Here is a 16,905-nt window from a genome sequence, read left to right as displayed (position 1 = left end):
TACTGGGTCTTGTTTACCTCTGTGCAGCGGTGGAGGCTCGGTGTAAGTTAGACGTTTACGACACTTGAGAAATCTTCATTGGCTATCTTATAGCCAATCTGACCCTTGCCGTGCCTACTCTGTCGAAGATCTTGTATTTTCCCGGTTCAAAAGACTCCCGGTATCAACATGATGCAAGATGCTGAAAAACGATGAAAAATTCATAGTTGTGAACTCAGCAAAGAGAAGGAGACTTGCATCAGGCCAGCAGGCCCAGTGCACACAAGGCTCCTATGGACGAGACGATCAATATGTAGCCCCGAGCAACCATAGCAAAGGTAAGAGACCCCCTCCTCTCAGAGGATAAACAAATAGGTACATCAGACAAATGGCTCTGCCTCCTACCCTCCAACCCCAACTTCCCCACCCATTCACACACTACTTTATCCACCCTCCTCACTTAAAAGATGATCATGCACAAACCCATTATCCTGTCTATTGTCCTTATATGCTTCCCCTGTATGTCCAAGATCAGCATATTTCTTCCCCTTCCCCCAACCCATCCTAATCCAGCCCATGCAACAGCTCATATTCATCAAATTAAAAACAAAGAAGGAAGGAAAAGAGGAAATTCAGCAAGGAAGGGACACCCACCAAGTACAGGATGCACAATAGCACCCGGCGCCCTCACATCTACGCTCCGCTCTCTCATCCATTCGTCGAGCCGAGACCATGATGTGCATTGGTGCCAGCCGTTGTCTAGGCCGATGGGGATGGATGTTCTGTGAGGAGTTCTGGTAAGAGAGGGGGTCTTTCTTGTGTTTGATGGGAAAAGGGGGAGGAGGGGGTTTGGGAGTTGGGAGTAGGAGGAGGGGGGGAAGGGGGGAGGGTAGCTTACGTTGCAGCCCATTGCATAGGCAGAATGCTCAAGTCTGGATTACACTGCACGGCTTGGAGGAGGATGTTGAGACAATGCTCTAGTCCAAGATGTTGTGTAAGGAGAAGGTTCCGTAACACTCGGAGGGAGGAAGAGGGAACGGGGACGGGGAATAGAGCGAAACATACCACCGTGGTGTCTAATCAGCATCGCTTCCCGCTCCGTCCTGTTCGGATAGTAATGGTCGAAATACATCCCGTGATGGAGCCATTTAACACCTGATCCCCAATCCTGCTTAGCAGCGCTCTTTTTATTAGACGGTGGGGGTGGGGCTGGGGGAAGATCGCATACAGTGGATAGAATGGTAGGCGGAGATGCTGGCGTAGTATCCAGATCCATCGCTGAGCTCAACGAGACCGGGCATGTCACGATACTCGCCAAGCTCCGAAGCGGAGAGGCGGATGTCTTGGTCTGAGAAGCGGTCAATGATCGATAGATAATCATGAGATGTTGTTATGGGCTACTTTGCAGGATCTCTGTCCAGGCAGCATCGGATTGGGGTGAAGGGGGGCCAAAGCCTTCGAATCCCCGGTTGGGGTTCACTGAGCCGTTACTGAAGAAGACGTTCTCGGAATCCCATTGCTGGGCCTCGTAGGCGATGGCGTTTCTGGCCGGGGCTTTTTGAAGTGTCAGAATTTGTTGGTGGTACTTTGAATGGACGACGTACTGGAGACTAGGTTTGGCACATATGTACCTTCTGTGATGTGGTTTTTGCTAGCTCGCCAGAGAAAAAGGAAAAGGGCGATGTTGAAAAGAAGCAGTATCAGGTGGATGCCAATGAATTGGAGCTGCGGCCAGCTTGAACGCTTGTGAATGTCGAATGAAGGGCTTTTCTCTATGAACAGGTCTTGTTCACAGAGGTCGTTCTCTTCGTCTAGCGTATGTTGTAGATTACTTGTCTTTCCAAAGAAACTGTATAAAGACATTGTAAGGGAAGATCGAGGGGTGCACAAAGGTGTTCCAACCGACAAGCTGTATTTGAGTCAAAAGAAAGGTCTCAGTAAAAATATTGTTTTTACTCAGCGATATTGGGTCGACTTTCAAGTTTTCTCGGAGCCGATGGTTTCGTGATGACATGCTCATACCTCTGAACGGCAGCGTAGACGAGTTTACTTCCTCAATGAGTATGACATAGTTCATAAGTTCTCTCCAGGCCGCTATCCGTGCCTGCATCGGAACTGCAACAACATCTCTAGACCCTGCATAGGGCGGCATGGAACCCCACAAAAACCTCGTTATCGCTTGAGCGAAGTGTCATGAAGTGGCAAGAACTCCTCAAAAGAGAAGGTATCACTGTAGATGTAAAGCCGAAAGATCCGGTATGACAATTGTTGAGGCTATTACCTCCCACAAAGGCGGATACCCACCCGACTGATGCAATCAACGTGGTTGCTATGCCTTTGCTACTACTTTATTCCGCCTTTCGCCACTTGAGTTCGGATCAAGACACCCATGATGGTAGCATGGTGCTTCACGATCCACAAGATTGCGTCAAGTTGCATCCAAAAGGACGCTCTGGCACGTATAATGCTCTCGTTCTGGAAGGCCGCGCGGTAGCTGTTGAAGCTGTGAGCCATGAATTTCCGCGGGTCAAAGCTGAAAGATCTAATTCAAGGATAACGAGAAATCAGTACAGTCCAAGAGAGTCATCGCGCATCAATCGGCAGTCAATGGCATACTTGTGGAAAGATCAACATGAACCCCAGCTTCTTTGATCAGGCGGAGGCCCGATGACGAAAGAAATATTCCTCAGCACTTTGAATACAAAAGCCCCCTTCAAGGCCGTAATTTTCCTGAAGCATATTCAGAGACAATCTTGCTAGAATTTCCAAATTACCTATTACATCACACTTATCCTACCTCAAGATCAACCCTCACAAGGTCCATCATCGTCACAGTCATGAAACTTCAACAAGCCCTCTCGATTTTAGCCCTCTTCCTCGCCATGGGTACTCAAGCCCTGCCAGCTGTTCTGAAAGGTGAATCATTTCATCTCCCTAACGAGTAGGGCTAAATAGTGCTGATCGGTCATAGACAAGGCACTAGGCGTCCGCAACCCTGCAGAAAATGCCCCGGATACTTATGTCGGCGGTGTTGAGAAGCGGGACGTAGCAACCCCAGACACTTACGTCGGCGGTGTCGAGAAGCGGGACGAGGCAACGCCGGATACTTACGTCGGCGGTGTTGAGAGGCGAAGCGAGGCGACGCCAGACACTTACGTCGGCGGGGTCGAGAAACGAGACGAGGCGACCCCGGATACCTACGTCGGCGGTGTTGAGAGGCGAGGCGAGGCGACGCCAGACACTTACGTCGGTGGGGTCGAGAAGCGAGGCGAAGCGACCCCAGATACCTACGTTGGCGGTGTTGAGAAGCGATACTTGGCAGCCCCTGAGGCTTGAGCAAAAGGTTTGGAGTGCATAAGCTGTTTGTCTATTCAGCGTAGGTAGACATCAGCAGACGATCAGGCTCAACTTGATCTTGAAGCTACCCAGGGAAAGCTGTAATGTAACTTTACACTGCCATCGGCATATTGATCATAGAGGTGTCGCTCTCTATCCTTCTCCTCTTCTCGTTCTGTCGTACTTTCTCGGTTGACTCCTCATATTTTAACTCTATTTTTGCATTTGCTTTGTTTCTGCGATTTCGAGAGCTAAGATCATGTGTGATCTTAGGGATAACTAGGTGCGCCACTGAAATAACTATAGAGCCCGTTGAAGCCATGTTCCTCTGCGCAGTTTCTCGCCCGAGATCCATAAGCAAGGAGTCCGCGCTTGTCGTCTTGAGAGTTTCGATAGTTATAAGATACCTAGATTTGATTTCTCATAAAAATTCAAGAGCAAAAATTGGTGAAGTTTTCTTGGGATTGCAAATATTGTCCACCAATTTAGAAGGAGGGAGTCTGAGCTGTCACTAAGGAGTACGGAAGCAGCCAAACATGGAGGATTTCTTTATGAAAGTCCAAAGGAATCAAGAAATAAGTATGTTCTAGGGATATGAAGTCGAGAAAAAGCGCAGAAATAAGGATAGCCACGTAGCTTCCCTTTCTTTCGCCATCGTCGCAATATATCGTTCCTCGTCACAACCTCCTGGCGGTCGATGTCCCATTTTCCGCTTACCATGACGATCTTGAACCATTTCTACATTTTCGATTCCTTATTTCTGCATCATAAGCTGCACGAACTCGTTATCTGCAATACGACTCTCGTTAGCATCCCCATTCTATTCTCATCACTAGTACACATCGATCGCATGCCGTAAGAGAAAGGACGACGCACAATCAATCCTCCCATCTCCATCTTGATCAGCCTCCCTGATCATCTCATCAACTTCGTCATCTGTCAGCTTCTCTCCAATAGACGTCATGACATGGCGCAGCTCGGCGGCAGAGATGAATCCGTTATTGTCCCGATCGAACACTTTGAATGCTTCTCGGATCTCCTCTTCGCTATCTGTGTCTTTCATTTTGCGGGCCATCATGGTGAGGAATTCTGTTGTTCCGGAGTGTATTAGCTCTCAGCCTCGTTCTCGCTGAACGCAGGTGTGGGCAAGAAGAGTGGACGGAGAGATCTTGCATGGAGTAAAAGGGGAGGACGAGCGACTGAGGGTATACCTGGGAAGTCAATTGTGCCGTTGTTGTCTGCATCCACTTCGTTGATCATGTCTTGCAGCTCGGATTCGCTGGGATTCTGACCCAGCGAGCGCATCACGGTGCCGAGTTCTTTGGTTGTGATTTGGCCTGCCAGATAACTTTTTGTGAGCATATGTATCCATTCGGAGACGCCGGTAGGCACAGATTAGGGTAGGCGTGGAAAGGAGGGCAATACCATCGCCATCTTTGTCCTATCAGGGTATCAGTGCGATCGCGAATCTGGGGTGGATCAACCACTCACGAAGAGCGAGAACGCTTCTTTGAACTCTGAGACTTGCTCTTCTGTCAATGAGTCGGCCTGTAGTAAATCCAGATCAGTACTTGTTCGTAGCCATGCACGCCTGGATGTCGTGCGACGCGCGGTGGGGCAGATGTGGAGGGCCTTATGGGATTCATAATACCATTGTGTCGGTGTCTGGAGGCGTCAATCAGTCGTAAGGATAGTTTAGTGATCTCAGAGCTTCGCGATAGGGAATTGGAGGTGTTTGGCGAACAGGGCAAGAGGGCGGTGGTGTTATGTAGACAGTTCTCGAAGGTGGGCTGGCCTTGGCTGGCACGACTTGATGATCATAAGGCTGAAGGCCCCCTGCCCGCGCTGTTCTAGTCCCCTGCCACGCCATTCGCTAGCTTGTGCTATGATATAAGCCCCTGACCAAAAAATGTCAGACACTGACGACCCAGCTATGTTATGAGATCTTCGCACTGCTTAAGCTGATCGACATTGGGCACTTTGTGTTGCGTACATGGCCCATGCCTGAACATGGCCGGCGTATACAGAGACCGGACCAATCTGTAAAGCCTCTGAGCAAACTCAAAAAAATGGAGCGCTGACTAGATGCCCAGCTACATAACCTACCGTCAGTCCTTCGCTCACAGTCCAGCCAAACGACGAAGAGTCGGCGGAGCTTCCAACAATGGCTTTGCAAGCCAGGGAGGGGAGTCAGAAGAGCGACGCGGTCTCATGTCCGCCGGAGCCTTCGATGATGACGGAGATGCTGTCATCGAAATGGACTTGCTTCCCCCGCGATGGATCGACATACAAGACGAGGTCACGGAATTACTGGGGGCTATAGCTAGGAAAGGGGCCGGGCTCGACAAGCTGCACCAGAAACATGTCCTCCCAGGATTTGATGATGAGGAAGTTAAGGCTCGTGAGGAGCGGGCAATTGAGAAAATGACGCAAGAGATTACTAGGAGCTTCCATGACTGTCAGAGTGCCATACAGCGGATTGAGATGATGGTTCGAGAGGCGAAAAGACAGGGCGGCGTCAGTGCCGGAGACGAGACCATGGCGAGGAATATACAGATCAACCTGGCGGGAAGGGTGCAGGAGGCTAGTGCAGGGTTTCGGAAGAAGCAGAGCAATTATCTGAAGAGTAAGGACCCCTCTCTTCGCTGTACCTTCACAGCTTGATAATTTGAAGTACTAACTGTGCCATAGAACTCCGCACCCTGGGCGGTCTGACAGCACCCATCAGCTCCCCCTCTTTCACCCAAACCAGCTCTTTCGCCGCAGACCCTTCGTTCATGGAATCCGAGACCGACAAGTCCTTCTCCCAAAGCACGCTCCAGCAGACTTCTCTCAAGAAATTCAACACTAATGACGTAGCCATCGCCCAGCGCGAGAAAGAAATCAACGAGATTGCCCAAGGTATCATTGAATTGGCGGATATCTTCAAGGAGCTACAGAGTATGGTGATAGATCAGGGCACGATGCTTGATCGTATAGACTACAATATCGACAACATGGCTGTCAATGTCAAAGAGGCGGACAAGGAGTTGAATGTCGTATGTACCCTTATCCCTTTCCCGCTCCTTTTCAATCCTTCTTCCCTTGTACAAGCTGGGACGCCTGCCCCTACGTTCCCCACACTCTCAATTTCTAGTACCCCTTCTCCATCTCCTGCTAACCCATATCCTTGCTACTAGGCAACAAATTACCAGCGCAAATACACTAAGCGAAAGATCCTCTTCCTGCTATTCCTACTTGTTCTCGGCATGTTCATCTTCCTCCTCGTCAAGCCAAAGCGATCTGGCAATCCGCCGCCATCACCAGCACCAGTTGAACCGCCGAGTCAGGACCAAGCCGATGGAGCTGGAGGTGACCAATTCGAGGCAGCCGGAGGTGATCCCATCGGCTCGTTGGGTCAGGCGAGGCCGCAACCCGTAGACCCGCCTGAGCCGCCGGATGTGGTGTTGCCCAATAATGCGGGAGTGGGATAATACAGGGCTAGAAAAGCGACGAGACCAAAGGCTGGGCGTGATTACTGTGAATTTGATTGATTTGATGTAGACAAGATACCCCTTCCGTTCGATGTGTGAATATGATTGAGAGGCAGCTCTGCTTCTCTGCATTGTTCCACAGATTCTCTCTGTTATCTCCCATTGCGCAAAACCTTTGCACGTTGCTGCAGATATTCGCAACTCTCACAGCGTCTAGTGCTGAAACAAATGGTTCAGTGACCACGAAGACTGCGATCAAGGTATCAATGGCACATTTGCTCAAACATCTCTCATATCCAATCCGTCCCAGAACGCTCCGTCCCATAATCCTCCTATATTACACCACCATTCCTCCCCCCATCTTGTCACCTTCCCCCACTTTCCTGCCTTAGCAGCTCAGCAACATCATCGTCCAACCCCGCCATCACGTCTTCGCCCCCAAACACCGCACTCTCATCATCTACCTTCCTCCTCTTCGCCCCACCCGGCGGACTCCCTGAATACCCCCTCACCCCAGGCACGTTCAGACTACTCAACAAATCCGCGCCCACCTGCGGCACAGGCTGATACTGCTGCGGCTGCGGCGTAAGCGGTGCCGGCGTCGGTGTAAAGTTCTCATTCCTTCCGGGACTTGGTGTAGGGGCCGGCTGCCCCACGAGCGCTTGCACGATGTCCGGCGGCCCCTCGGGCGGCGGCGTCAACTCCTCAATATCAGGCCGGTCTGGCTCCGGACTGCCAGCGCCGTTGCCATTCGATCTTTGCCCCTCAGGGCTTCCTCCCGCCGTGGGTGAGTTGTCAGCAGACGAGAGCCCACGCATGATGCCGTCCTCTACCTCCTTCTTCTTCCTGTCGATCTCGTCTTTTCGCGCGCTGAGCTCCGCTTGCTGCGCCTCTTCCTCTACAATCGCGGCTTTGTTGCTCGCGAGTAGTGTTTCCAAGCTGGAGATTAGGGCGTGACGGGCTTTGAGGGACTCGGAGACGGCGCTCTCGGCACTCGAGAGGGATTTCAGAAGAGCGGAGAGCCGGGCTGCGTGGACGGGAGGGGTGGGAAGGGGCTTTGAGGGGTCGGTTAGTTTGGCGTATTCTGCTTTCGCGGTGGGCGCGGCGGTGGAGGCGGTGGTGGTGGCTTTGGAGAGGTTGATTTGGAGGGTAATTAGAGGCTGAATCTCAGGAGGGGCCGAGGGCGAGTTGCTAGAGAAAAGGGAGCCGCCGAGTGCTTTCTTAGAGGTACGATTCTTGTCGAGTTCAGCGAGCTTGGTGTCTACAGCTTCTTGGATGGGTGGTTCGAAAATGTTGCGTTGGCGCCAGACGTCGACGACATATTGAAGTTTCTTCTGGATTTCGCTCGAGGCGCTGCGGTAGGCGATTGTGATGCCTTCGACTATGACGGTGGAGAAGGCAGTAAGGAATTCTGGCTTTTTGCGGGTTTTGGATTGTTGCGCTATTTCGTTCGCGAGGTAGATGAGGGTGAGGCGCTTGTTGGATGCCGTGTCTCTGAGTCGCTGGAGCCATATTTCTGCTGTACGAGGGGCGTTTCTTCTATGATGGAGGTTAGATGGTGGTGGTGAAAGCTTGATGGGGCAGAGCTACTTGTGGAACATCACCCATTGGGCTACAGTGACAATGGCATCCTGTGTCTCATTCAGAGCTGACAGCTTAGCGCTGACTGCCTCGTCTGTGTATGCCATGGGTTTCGCTCTACGTCTACTTTCTAAACGTCGAGATAGAAAAATGAGACGTGGAGCTCTGACCAAATCCCCATTCACTCCGCCGTAGGGCTGAAAGGGTCCGTTTTCTCAATTTAGAAATAACACTTTCCTCCAGCAGTACAAAGACACAAGAAAAGGCGATTGCTAAGTGAGATTGCTCTACAATTCAAGCTCACCGAAGATTATATGAAATAGTCAAAGATGGCAGATCGATTTCCCTCACTCGACGACTTCTCAGAGGGTTTGATTCTGCAGATGCATTCGCTCGACTTATGTCTAACTCTGCATAGGTCAAACCGGACCTGTCAGCAACGGTCATGTTGACACGAACGGAACAGCAGATGATGACTTCCTAGCCAGAGAAAGGGCTGCGTTAGGGGATGATGCAGCTCAATTTACGACTGCAGGGGACAAAACTGCGACAATACAAGATGATGAGGATGATCTACTAGGGGGAGGTGGGGTGTCGGATGGATTTCAGGGTGGTGGCGAAGAGATCACAGAGTTTGAGAGCTCGTTCCCATCAGTTGACACAAAGAATGATGTAAGCCGCTACTCCTCTGTCGTCACGTTCAGCATCAAAGCTGAATCCTCTTCCAGCAAGTAGGGCCTGGCGGCACCATTACTGGCTCAGATTTACCGTACAGACCAACCCAACAACCATCATACGGAGGATATGGACAAGTAGAAGAAGACTCGGAGCCCATTAAGTACGTAATCATTGCCTTGGCTCAGAAGGTGCTTAACAATTACCAGACAATGGAGAGAACGCCGAGATCTAGCCATTGCAGACAGGGAGAAGATCTCCTCGTCAAAGAAAGAGGACACGATAAAAGCGGCTCGCCAGAATATTGACGACTTCTACGAGAATTACAATAACAAGGCCGATAAAGGAAGGGAGAGGACGCGGAAAGATGCTGAAGAATTTCTCGCGAATCGTGAGGATACCGCAGCCGGCGGAACGAGCTGGGAGCGGATAGCAAAGCTCGTCGACCTTAGCGGGAAGGGTTCTAAAGGAGGAGCAAGCGGGACCGGCAAGGAGAAGTTTAGAGAAATGCTGATAGACCTGAGAAAAGATCAGAAAGCACCCGGAGCGACTGGCTATTAATGTTTGAGGGCTGTGCGGGATTTTGTAATTATTTCAGATGCTTGGACTCTGTGTTTAGGGTCAGAGGCATGACAAAGCTTTGTGAGGAAGTTGTTGTACAATAGTAGGGTTTCTACATTAGTGATGATCTACATGCTGTGCAACAATAAAGTTTGTGCAAGCCCGTTTTTTTGACTGAAAAGTATCATCTACTGTAAAGCCGATGCTGTAGCGCGATCTTCCAACCTTCTTTCATGCACTGGTCTCTACAATAAGATCATCCTCTGGAAATCACTCGAGAAACCACGAACTAGTTCAGAAACGACTATCACGATGGTTGTCAACTATAGCAAATGGGACAATCTCGAGCTCTCAGACGACTCGGATATCGAGGTCCATCCCAATGTCGACAAGAAATCCTTCATTCGAGCAAAGCAGAACCAAATCCACATGGAGCGAGACAAGAGAAGGCATGAAATCAAGACTCTGAAATATGAGCGAAAGGTAAACGATGGTCTGCTCGAGAGGATCGACGCCTTGCTTCTAGCATTTCGGGCACATGCATCGCAAGCTGTCGGAGCGAACCCTCACGATTTCGTCATGAATGCAATCATGGACACTGCTCTCCCTCCCGAGCAGGATAGCCCGCCCCAGCCGCCTGAAGATGTACACTACAAGACCACTCAACCCAAATACTCGGAAATGATTGCTGGCCTGGTTGACCAGGTGAAGAAGGAGCTGGATCTAGATGGCCATGAATGGTACCAAAAGTACCTTGAAGGCATATCGGCACATAAGACGAAGGTACAAGGTTTGCAGAACGACTTGTTTGCGAGATTAGCAGAGCTGGAGAAGGAAGAAGCAAGCAAGATTACGAGTGACAATATGCATGACGGATTCAGTACGTCATCAATAGCAAAGGACAAGCCAAAGGCAGAGCCGAAACCGAAGAAAAAAGGCAAGGTCGAGTCTGTCGAAGTCTTGAATCCAGCTGCGGCCAAGAAAGCCAAGCTACAGCGACTGGACAGTGGAGGACAAACTTCCGGCGCAGATGCAGATGTCGATGAACCAGAAGACGAAGCAGACGATCAAGATGAAGAATTTGAGGTCACAGAGCTAGGAAAACAGTTCGCGAAGATCAAGATTGGGAACTACCAAGACTGTCTACGATTTATAGCAGAACATCCGGAAGTGACCCAGGAGAAGGAGACTGATGGTTTGCTCGTGCAAGCATTCACTGCACTGGAAGAGGGCAAAGGGACATATGCTAAACAGTGTGTGCATCAAGGGCTTCTACTACAATACTGTAGGACGCTGGGCAGGGATGGTATAGCAATGTTCTTCAAACGGTGCGTTGTCCTTATCCCAGGTTCTGGAGGCACGATTGGAAGCTGATGGTGTTCTAGTATCACAACACAAGGCCATAGTGCTCGAAAGATCTTCCTCGACGACGTCAACACTACATACAACCGCATTGAATCACGAACAGCTGAGTTGGCAAAGCAGCGTGCAATGCACCCGAATGCTGAAGATCAAGGTGGTGTGGAACAGATCCAGCTTCACGCAGTTGAGCCAGGGACACAGATCCAAGTCAACATTCCAAAGCCTGGTAGCGATGAGGAGGTCGAACAGCACGCCCGCGTCGTATTCGAACGGTTTCCCCCTGGTCTGCAACGTGCTATGGAAAGTGGTAGCTTAGATCGAATTAACGAAGTGCTCGGGAAGATGAGTGTCAGTGAGGCCGAAGAGGTTGTGGAGCAAATGGGCGAGAGTGGAATGCTTAGTATGGAAAAAGGAGTCATTGATGGCAGGACAGACGAGGGCCAACAGAAGATTAAAGAGCTTCAAAAGGGGGCCGCAGCAGGAGATAAAGACGCTGCTGCTCAACTGGAACAGCTGAACATGGAATCCGAGCAGATTGAGATTGCGGACCCAGACTGAGGACAGCCCAATATGTGAGTGAGTGCTATGGTTTACGCTCCAATTTACTTGCATTGAGTGGCTCTCTACAAATGAAGATGCTTTTAGCCAATCGAACCGTCTGACCAAGAGGGGAAAATGTTAGGGCTTTGGTGCTTGGCTGCTCCGCGTCATCGTTGGACTGATGCGGGCGTCTGACTTTACTTATTTAAATAGACGTGGGCAACGTTTCGCCGTATCTGCGGAATTCCCATCTATGCCCAAGAAGAGAAATGCTTTTCAAAATGTCAAACCAAACGTTCCTGCTCACCCCTCGCTTTCAACCAGCCAATCCAAGCAGTCTGCGCCGTTGGCAAGTTCAGTCAATGAACAACTTCAGAAGCTAAGGCTCGAGGGCAAGATACCCCAAGCATCGGACATAAGCCAACATGGTCAGCCATCAGCTTCTGTGCCTGCTCATCCCGCTATTCAGCAAGCTCTGCATATTACGCCCACACCACCTCCAAGACCGAGACCCGGTCTAAGAGTCAGAGGAGGCAGAAGAGGTCTAGCAGGGCCACCGCCACCAGGGAGCTGGCTTCAGAAGCAGAGGCTATCGGAGCCTTCGCCAGCGGGCCAAGGGAATGGCATACATGAGCATCGTATGAAAGTGGATCCTCTGCCTGGCTTGGAACTACCTGAAAAGGGCAGCTTATTGGATATTGCATTTCGTTCCCTGGCACAGAACTGGGAAGAGCAGTTGTATTATAATCAATACTATCTGGCTACTTTACCAGTCCAGCTGAAAGAAGCCCTGCTTCACTACATCGCATATTCCAGCAAAAATGGCATTAGCGCGGAGGGTCTTGAAACATTGTTCTTGGACGAAGTGCAGATCAATGGAGGCACAGGAGCAAAAGACATGATACGCCTTGACCTTTCTCTATCGATTGGAATGACACTTCACTTTAAGGACCTGAAACCTTTCTTCAAAGACGCACCGGTTCCAGTGACCGTGTCTTCCGCAGACGACACGCCAGATAGTTGGGACAGTCCTTCTCTTAGCACAATGAGCCCAACGCTGCCCAAGTTTGCAACAATTACCCACCTCTCACTAGCCCATCCGCCATCCTCGATAAGCTGGAAATCATTGTTGCATCTTGCTCCACATCTGACACAATTAACGCATCTGTCTCTCGCTTATTGGCCGAGAGCGACATTATCTCCCAATTCATCGACTGCCTACGTCTCGACGCCATCAGGAGAGACTCAGTACGGAGCAAGTCATTTCTACAGCGGTCTCGATGATGATTTCGACGAAGCCGACCATATCTTGCGCCAATTGAGCAAACATACCATTTGCCTGCAGTGGCTGGATTTGACAGGATGCAAGCCGTGGAGCGACTGCTCGTTTCGCACGAAGAAGCAATGCTTTAGTGCCTGGGAAGGTCTTCAGTCCGTAAAGCTAGATCATGACACTACTGTCGTCCTCGATAGATATAGCATGAGAAAATGAGATATGCACAATTGGCTCTGCAGAGGGTGTCTCATATTCTGCGAATCTGCCAAAGAATGCTTCGTCATGAAAAGACCGATCGACGAGGGATTGTGGCAGTAGGAACTTGACAGCATCCTCGATCAGCCAAACACGTCTCCCAAACCACCAGCAAGACACACCATCTGAGAACCTCACCAATCAATCCTCCCAAGGACGGAGGAGCTGCTCAAACGAAATCAAAGCAGACTGATGGAGCTGTCGCAATCTGTACTGGAAGACTTTAAATCAATTTGTCTAACAATATATGAGCGGCGGCCGTAGAACATTCAGAACTTCAACAAGTCGTTACAATTCGTCGATGTTCTGCGAACTATCACCTGCCACTAATTCCCAGTGCAATCCTTTACATAATATTCATAATTGAAAACCCTTCCTCCTACCAATTTGCCCTAAAACTCATCCCTCTCCTTCACCTTCACTGCCATTCCAAGCTAGCGTCTGACTCCATATTCACTTCAAAATAGCAGGAACGTATTCATGTCATCCCTACAACCAGCTCACTTTCATCAATTTTATATCTAGCCACATTTCACGGGCGTTGAAGATCACGGGAGTCATGCCTATACTTTCTTCCACTTAACTCTTCTCTACATTCATCAACCCGAGCACACTTCCATCCTAACACAATCAGATCAAATTCCTCCAAAACCGAAAGCTGCAAATCTCAAAGCAACACCCGTGACTTAAGGAATCACGAGTGATAGAAACATATTGAAAAATCAAACAACTTTTATTCTCCCCTGCCTCTTCAACGTACGTATACACAAACAACGATAACCCCAACCCCAACCCCGACACCAACTCCAGCTCCAACCCCAAACCTCCAAGTCCCTATCCCTTGTACCCCATCAAAACCTCTCACTCACTCCCCCTCCGTAACCACAGCACCCAAACCCTCACCCAAACCCTCACTACCCAGAATCTTCTGCCCCTCACGCTTATGCGTCAGACTCCTCCTCAACTCCCCATTCCCATCATACTCACCACCATCACCAACCCCCCCAAGAATCCCATCCGTATCACCCCGACCCTCGGTCCCCCCCACCCGTCGATTCTGCCCCATCTCAACCTCCTCACTATCAACAGCAATCGTAGACATGGTACCCACTGTACTCTTGCCATCTTCTCCACCCTTCCCGACTCTCTCCATCTCGACCGTACCACCCCCATTCCCCCCATTCCCCCCATTCCCCCCATCACGGCCACTCTCACCCATCAAACTCCCCTGCGTATGCAACCCAAACTTCTGCAACCCACTCCTCCCACCAATCTTCCCACCAACCTTCCCACCAACCCTCCTCAAGCGTCTCAAACTCCTCTCCCGTTCCGCCGGACCCGAGAACTGCCGTTTCTGCGTCTCAAAGTCGACTTTCTCCCCACTCAGAGAAATGGGGGAGCTCACGTACGGCGATGGCGATCTCGAAGTTGTCCGACTCGTGGCCGGGCTTGAGGAGCCAGTGCTGGCATTAGTCATATACGTAGGCCGTCTCGGCGGTGGTGTGAAGGGTATAGGACTCCCTCTGGCTGCCGCCGCCGTTCTGCCAGGGTACTCCGGTGACTCTACCACTTCCCCAGACAAGTTTCTCGCCTTATCCCTCACAGCGAACGGATTCCCCGCCAACGCTCCCTTAGGCGACGAACCAGACGGCAGATCATCAATAGTATAATCTCTACCAGCATCTGGCTCCTCCTCTTGCCTTCGCGCAGAGAGGGGCCGTTTACGTGGAATATCTAACCCTTCATCACAGGCACCATCAAAGAAAAGCATCGGCTCCTTGGGCACAGGGCTCATTTTAGTGTTTCTCCTCACTCTCATTTTCCGCCCCAAAGATGCCGGTGGTTCGAGTGGGTAGTCATTGGCGTCGAAGAGACTAGCTTCGTATGGGAAACGGCGCTCGTTGAGAGAGGAGTCGCTGTGTCTGTGTTGGAGACGGCGGAGAGGGAAGCAGCGGCTTGGTGTTCGTGGGCACTCTGTATTGGGAGCGAGGTGGGTTCGTGCTGTATCGAATGGAGTGTTGGTCATAGCTTGGCTGGGAGAGAGTTGCCAGTCGTGCTGTCCATATTGGAGCACGCTGATGGGGATGTTGTAGAAGCCGGACATGCTGTAGTCCGGAAGAGGGGGCTCATACACTTTACGATGTTCAGGGTTGTAGAAGGAGGTTGTGGCATCGCTTGGTAGACGTGAGTCCACAGCGCCATCGATTGAGCTCTCCGCTTCGTAATTACGAAGGCTTTGTAGTTCGAAGGCATCATCCAGATTTCGTTGTTTAGGGATGTCAAGTGTCGGGATGTCAAGTGTCGGGATGTCAAGTGTGGATGTTACTGACGAGTTCCAACTATGGCTTCTGTGGCTTTTCCTTGGCTGATGTTCCAGCCTTGCGTTCATGTTTGAAGGCCCTTCGACACAGCCATCCAGAGCTAGAGCATGATAGTTGTATGCCGCTGTCGCAGGCTCAGGTAAGTAGTAAGATGTTTCTAGTGAGGACATTGATGATGGCACAATTTGCACTTTGTGAGGCTCTGTATTGAACGCTGAGAAGTCGTTTGATTCGTTTGGTGGAGCATCCTCCGATTTAGATTGACTGGCCTTAAACATAGACGATGTTGATGGCATTATCGGCAGCGAGAAGCCTCGTGGACGACTTGGCGTTGTCTCTGTAGAAGCTACCCCTACTTCGAGATCGTTTGCACTTTCAGTGTTTCTCGACGAATATCGATTAGATCCGTCTGGAAGCAGGATCTTCGTGACAGCGTTTCGTGCCATTTCATGGAAAAAGGAACTGGTGCGTTCGTCATTGCGGCGTCGGCCTCGTCGTCGTGCAGTGTTCTGTGAAGAGCGATTGGGTCCGACTACGGCTCCAGACATATACTCAGCACCATTGCCAAAGTAGCTAGTATCCCAAGCATTGTAGCGTCTTTCAGAAAGATCATCAAAGGTAGTAGACAAGGACAATGCTTGCGTTCCATGTCGTCCTGATCTTATCCGAGAAGGTAGCTTGACACCATTGCAGTAGAAGTATTTCATGATACCTTCTGCGAACCTAGCGAGTTGTTGGCCTCCTTTCGATCTAATTTTAGAAAACTCCAGCTGCTTTTCGGGGTCGATTGCGTGTCTATCTCCATGCCTCCTCCACTTAGGTATTAGTCGCAGAGTGAGAAATTTTGGCCAATACCGTCTGAAATCTGGGAAAAGGAAACAAAGAATTCCGAACATTGTGAATGGTAATACAAGGGCAAGAATGACGAATACGACGCCCCAAGAGACCGCCGGCCTGCTGCTGTTGAATTTGTCAGTACAAAGCGCCTCGAGGGGGTTGGAAGTGAGATTACTTACGTTGGCGTAATGTCTGACTGAGACCTAGGCGCGACCTTGGGGACATACATCGAAAAGGAACTGGCGAGCGAGCTATGCCCCTCGCTCTAGATCCTCAATTGTAGACGAGATGATGGTGATAATCTCCCAGAGGCCGCTCTTGATCCGCGCCTGTTAGGGTAATCGAGTGCCTGCGCTCGCTTGATCTGCAGTGAGCTAGGTGGTTCCTAGCACCTTCACTAAATTGTAGTGCTGGATCTTGATCGTAGTAGTAGGGGCGTTGTTAGGATTCCCGAATCTACTGTTGACACCGCCACTCTCGTTCCTCAAGGATTTTGAACACCTGTGGCCGTGGGTCGGTACAAGGAAAAGGTTGTTACTGGTCGTCTATAGTAGTATATGATGGTGGACGGTCTATCGACTGGGCGTCTGGCTGAACCGCGGCGGACTGATCTGATTGTTGGCCTTCCGTAGCAGGGCCGTCTTGCTGTCCGTCTCCAGACCAGGCCTGATACTGATTTTGTGCTGAGGTGACAGCTTGCACTGGGAGC

General features: G+C 50.5%; 9 protein-coding genes across 9 annotated transcripts; 5 read left to right on the top strand and 4 right to left on the bottom strand.

Moving 5' to 3' along the window:
* Positions 1-1,369: 1,369 nt before the first annotated feature.
* KY384_003016 (uncharacterized protein) lies at positions 1,370-1,842 on the bottom strand (the record flags this gene model as incomplete). Its single annotated transcript, XM_044811537.1, has 2 exons — positions 1,370-1,533; positions 1,584-1,842. 2 exons carry the CDS (start codon positions 1,840-1,842, stop codon positions 1,370-1,372), a joined length of 423 nt encoding a protein of 140 aa, XP_044670670.1.
* Positions 1,843-2,816: 974 nt separating this feature from the next.
* Positions 2,817-3,315, top strand: KY384_003015 (uncharacterized protein; the record flags this gene model as incomplete). Its single annotated transcript, XM_044811536.1, has 2 exons — positions 2,817-2,895; positions 2,951-3,315. The coding sequence occupies 2 exons, from the start codon at positions 2,817-2,819 to the stop codon at positions 3,313-3,315; spliced, it is 444 nt and encodes a 147-aa protein (XP_044670669.1).
* A 754-nt stretch (positions 3,316-4,069) lies between these two features.
* KY384_003014 (uncharacterized protein) lies at positions 4,070-4,961 on the bottom strand (the record flags this gene model as incomplete). Its single annotated transcript, XM_044811535.1, has 6 exons — positions 4,070-4,104; positions 4,192-4,404; positions 4,527-4,652; positions 4,741-4,756; positions 4,807-4,863; positions 4,887-4,961. The coding sequence occupies 6 exons, from the start codon at positions 4,959-4,961 to the stop codon at positions 4,070-4,072; spliced, it is 522 nt and encodes a 173-aa protein (XP_044670668.1).
* Positions 4,962-5,400: 439 nt separating this feature from the next.
* On the top strand, positions 5,401-6,788 carry KY384_003013 (uncharacterized protein; the record flags this gene model as incomplete). Its single annotated transcript, XM_044811534.1, has 3 exons — positions 5,401-5,941; positions 6,007-6,353; positions 6,495-6,788. 3 exons carry the CDS (start codon positions 5,401-5,403, stop codon positions 6,786-6,788), a joined length of 1,182 nt encoding a protein of 393 aa, XP_044670667.1.
* Positions 6,789-7,153: 365 nt separating this feature from the next.
* On the bottom strand, positions 7,154-8,476 carry KY384_003012 (uncharacterized protein; the record flags this gene model as incomplete). Its single annotated transcript, XM_044811533.1, has 2 exons — positions 7,154-8,327; positions 8,379-8,476. The coding sequence occupies 2 exons, from the start codon at positions 8,474-8,476 to the stop codon at positions 7,154-7,156; spliced, it is 1,272 nt and encodes a 423-aa protein (XP_044670666.1).
* Positions 8,477-8,698: 222 nt separating this feature from the next.
* Positions 8,699-9,605, top strand: KY384_003011 (uncharacterized protein; the record flags this gene model as incomplete). The annotated part of the gene is made up of 4 exons (XM_044811532.1): positions 8,699-8,738; positions 8,788-9,041; positions 9,098-9,207; positions 9,254-9,605. 4 exons carry the CDS (start codon positions 8,699-8,701, stop codon positions 9,603-9,605), a joined length of 756 nt encoding a protein of 251 aa, XP_044670665.1.
* A 312-nt stretch (positions 9,606-9,917) lies between these two features.
* Positions 9,918-11,525, top strand: KY384_003010 (uncharacterized protein; the record flags this gene model as incomplete). The annotated part of the gene is made up of 2 exons (XM_044811531.1): positions 9,918-10,933; positions 10,991-11,525. The coding sequence occupies 2 exons, from the start codon at positions 9,918-9,920 to the stop codon at positions 11,523-11,525; spliced, it is 1,551 nt and encodes a 516-aa protein (XP_044670664.1).
* A 235-nt stretch (positions 11,526-11,760) lies between these two features.
* KY384_003009 (uncharacterized protein) lies at positions 11,761-12,999 on the top strand (the record flags this gene model as incomplete). Its single annotated transcript, XM_044811530.1, has 1 exon — positions 11,761-12,999. The coding sequence occupies one exon, from the start codon at positions 11,761-11,763 to the stop codon at positions 12,997-12,999; it is 1,239 nt and encodes a 412-aa protein (XP_044670663.1).
* Positions 13,000-13,903: 904 nt separating this feature from the next.
* On the bottom strand, positions 13,904-16,425 carry KY384_003008 (uncharacterized protein; the record flags this gene model as incomplete). The annotated part of the gene is made up of 3 exons (XM_044811529.1): positions 13,904-16,166; positions 16,215-16,319; positions 16,376-16,425. The coding sequence occupies 3 exons, from the start codon at positions 16,423-16,425 to the stop codon at positions 13,904-13,906; spliced, it is 2,418 nt and encodes an 805-aa protein (XP_044670662.1).
* Positions 16,426-16,905: the final 480 nt, after the last annotated feature.

Source organism: Bacidia gigantensis (genome assembly GCF_019456465.1).
Source record: "Bacidia gigantensis strain McMullin 20006 chromosome Unknown contig_180, whole genome shotgun sequence".
NCBI lineage: Eukaryota > Fungi > Ascomycota > Lecanoromycetes > Lecanorales > Ramalinaceae > Bacidia > Bacidia gigantensis.
This window is presented reverse-complemented; position numbering and strand designations above follow the sequence as displayed.